General features: G+C 43.2%; 1 protein-coding gene across 1 annotated transcript in view; it reads right to left on the bottom strand.

The window, feature by feature from the left end:
* The window catches only part of LOC107103487 (phosphatidylinositol 4,5-bisphosphate 3-kinase catalytic subunit gamma isoform-like), a 39,730-nt gene that overhangs the window by 21,893 nt on the left and 14,091 nt on the right, over nucleotides 1-3,746 (bottom strand). The window contains exon 5 of the mRNA XM_015403211.1: nucleotides 2,748-2,903. Coding sequence (XP_015258697.1) covers nucleotides 2,748-2,903 — 156 coding nt within the window. The remainder of the gene's footprint in view (nucleotides 1-2,747; nucleotides 2,904-3,746) is intronic.

Genomic DNA, 3,746 nt, shown 5'->3' with positions numbered 1-3,746 from the left:
GCGGGGCGGAGCGCTGCGGGGCGGAGCGCTGCGGGGCGGAGCGTTGGGGGGCGGAGCGCTGAGGGGCGGAGCGCTGCGGGGAGGAGCGCTGCGGGGCGGAGCGTTGGGGGGCGGAGCAGAGACGGAGGATGAGGGATTTCTGGGAAACAGGAGAAGCGGTGCAACTGACGTTTAGTCACTGTCCACACGCGGTAATTTATAAATGTTTTAAATCAGGTTGGGACTGGATTAGCCAGCAGGTGGATCCGGATCCGGATCCAGTCCGCTAATCTGTGACCTCTGCATTAAACCGAAGCCAAGAGGAACGAGTAACGATTGTTTTAAAAATGTAAGGAATAGAAAGTAGAGATACTGGTGTGAAAATGTAATGAGTAGAAGAAGAAGGAGGAAGAAAAATAAGTAATGGAGTAAAGTATAGATACCTTAAAAGTGTACTTAAGTACAGTAATGAAGTATTTGTTCTTGGTTACTTGACACCTCCGTTTATTCCTAGATGGTTTTTGCAGCGTATAAAGTGCCTTGAAGTTGACCGTATAGAAATAAACTGAATTTATTAAATATAATGATAAAAACCAGCTGATATAAATGAGTCTGTCAAACAGAACAAAGCCTGGATCTCCTCGTTCCTTTGTTGCCATTTTCTCCAGCTGGTTCTGATGGTTTATAACCATCCACGCTCTGATGTTGGCGTGCCCCGGTCGGCCATTGAACTCTGTGCCCCCCCCCGCTTCCTGTGGTGGCCAAAGAGCAGCTGGTAGTGAAACATTCAATAACAAGTGCTGAGTGCTGCAGTCAGCAATGAATAAACTGATGAGTCTCGCTTCCAAAGTGAAGAAGTTCTCATCATTTTCTCTCCTTATCCTTCAGCAGACGTCCCTGCAGCCTCCGCTGCTCTCCCATGGATCCTGCTGTCAGGTCCGCTAGAAACAACATGCAGTTAACCCTTCAGATGCTGACTCTGTGGCACTGATGGCGTCAGGTTGAGGTTCTAAGTGTGTGAATCCAGCCCTGCAGAGCTGCTCTGGAGATAAATCACCTTTCATGGAGCATCCGTTCTCATGACACATGTCAGCTTCATATAGATTACTACTTATTATCTTACATTTTGTTTAAAAGTAGCTTTCAGGAAACCCAAGAACAAACACTCAATAATACAGGATATTAAAACAGTCTGCAGCCTGAACAGATGAGCCTTCATTTAAACAGATATAAAGTATCTGTATTATGAATATCAGGTGGGAGTGAACTCCAGAGTTTGGGAGCAGAGAAGGAGAAAACTTTGCTCCTCATGGGGACCAGGAGGACAGGAGGCCTAAGGTCTGGTTTGGAGAGCAAGATTATGCATAACCTTACTGTGATGTGTTCATGCAACTCTTTGCTGTTTAATGTCTCCACTGAGGGCCCTGCAGCATTAGAACAGTAGGCTGCTATCGACCACCACATGAGAACCGTTTACTGATTTCTGACTCAAATAGATCTGCTCTGCTCGCCAGTGATTTATTTAAGCAGCGAAATATCAAGCAGTTCATTCCTTATTTCACACTGAGCGACACATTACTGTAAAACCTGACTAAAGCTTTTATTGGTAACGCTGGTAATCTGCACTTAAACTGCCAGATTATCTCTCTAAGATTTGATGCTTGCCGGCTCACCCTCCTTTCAAAGGAAAAGTCGCTCATATTCAGAATCCAAACTTCTGAAAGTTCTTTAAATCTGAAATGATTCCATCCTGTTCAATAAATGATCAGTGTTTTTAATTCAGAGTAATTTCCATGTGAATGTGCTTTACTGGAGGCATCCATGTTTGTCAAAGAACACTACTGCCACCTACTGGTTAGTGACATTGTCACGGTGCGGTATCGGCTGTTGATCAAGTCCCAGTGCTGTATCTGGTGTTTGTCACAACGCGCTATTATCCAAGTCATCTTGAAAACATTCTTCTTCCAAATGTTGGCTACATATTACGGGTTTTTTCTCTGGCCAGAAGTTCGATGGCAAATCCTCCCTCTTCAAGTTGGCGATCCAACGACCAACCCGTCCGTGGAGGATCAGGAATCAGGAAGGTGGAATAACTCTTTTTTTCACTTTTCCCCGATGTATTCCAGCATCCAGCTGCCATGCACGTGGGCATTGTCAGTTTCACTATAGCTCTGGTGAATTTCAATGGTGAAGTCCTCTGGAAATCTTCAATAATTGTTGTTGATTGCAGATGTGTCTAGTAGTTCCCATTGATTTAGCTTGGAAAGCGGGGAGAATGGCGCTAGGCTTACCGCACCGTGACGTCACTGCTGGAAGATGGCAGGAGGGAGGGGCTACTATATTTGGGCAAAGATGGCCGCTCCCAGACTCAGTGATCGCGATGGAAATTATTTATATTTTTTTTACTGATTAACACTAAATTCATTAAGTCACGGCGAACGTATTAGTTTTAGGTATAAATAATGATCCTAATATTCATTGCTGACCGGACTTTTCCTTCAAAAAGAAGCACATTGGGTCTTTATTCACCTGCAGCAGGTTGTGTTGATTAAGATGTTGAAACCAGAGCCTGACTGAGTCACTTTAACACATTCAGAGCTGAGATGTTTTACTATATGAAGTAAAACTAGGGACTGATTAAAGGACATGAGCCTAAAAACAACAAAGAAAGGATAAAAACAAACCCACAGGACCAATCACTGCGTATTCAGAATGTCATCTGAGCTCTTCCTTTTCTAACACAAAGCAACCAGTGTAACCAGACCTACCAGGAGGACTCCAGCCTTGATGCGGGGGTCAAAGGGCAACAGGAATTCATTGGGCAGATTGCTGTTCCTGAGGAGCTCCTGCAGCCTTTGTGGAGCTGAGAAAAGACACAAATGAAGACACAGATTCATTTTAGAGATGAACGTCCCGGTAAAACGCTGCATGCCTTAGAAACACCTGCTGACCTAATGGGCCAAACAAGAGGAGAGATCATCTCTGCTGTGCAGCAGGTGTGCAGCAGGGATTCACCTGAGAGGAGACGGCATTTTGTTTCCCTCTCAATATTAAGAAGTTAAGACAAATATCTGGAAAAGGTACAGCTTAATAAGAACTTCAGTTTATTTATAGTCTGACAGACAGATAGTCTGATCATAAAATGTTTTATATATCAGAACATTAGATTTAGATTAGATTAGGTTTAAACATTTCCTGCAATGTAAGGCGGTAAAGAACAGAGTCTATCCTGTCATCCTGGGAGGAGCAGAGAGGAGCAGTGGGAGGTTCCAGTGGGACAGCCCTGCTGGGACCCACTGGGAGAGCAGCCAGGTCACGGTGCTGCCAGGTCCGAGTTAAAAAGGACCAGACCCATTTAGGAAAGTAAAAACCCAGAACTTAAAGAGGTTTTATTTGATTTCATCTTCATGTTCAAATCTCACAGCATGAGACCTTCCTCCTGCCACATAAGGAAATGAACACAAGAGAAAAAGCTGCTGTGCATCATAGGCTCATTTATGGCTGTTTGATCATTTTCAGCCAGTAAGGTTCAGAAAAGAGGAAACAAAGATAAAAGAATATTTATCTCTTAGTTTAACTGCATTAGATTCACTCAAACTCTTATAAGATCAGCCTTTCAAACCAAACTATATGTGTTTTTATTTTATATAAACTGGAAACATTTTCAATTCAGAATTATTTATCTTTCCATATTTTATTGAGTCCTCAGAGTATTTAAAGAAACATTGTCTGATTTTCTAACCTAATGATCAAACTGCACTGTCTAG

Source organism: Cyprinodon variegatus, unplaced genomic scaffold (genome assembly GCF_000732505.1).
Source record: "Cyprinodon variegatus isolate N-32 unplaced genomic scaffold, C_variegatus-1.0 Scaffold1461, whole genome shotgun sequence".
Classification (NCBI taxonomy): domain Eukaryota; kingdom Metazoa; phylum Chordata; class Actinopteri; order Cyprinodontiformes; family Cyprinodontidae; genus Cyprinodon; species Cyprinodon variegatus.
The sequence above is the reverse complement of the archived record's forward strand: the minus strand, read 5'-3'. Positions and strand labels throughout refer to the sequence as shown.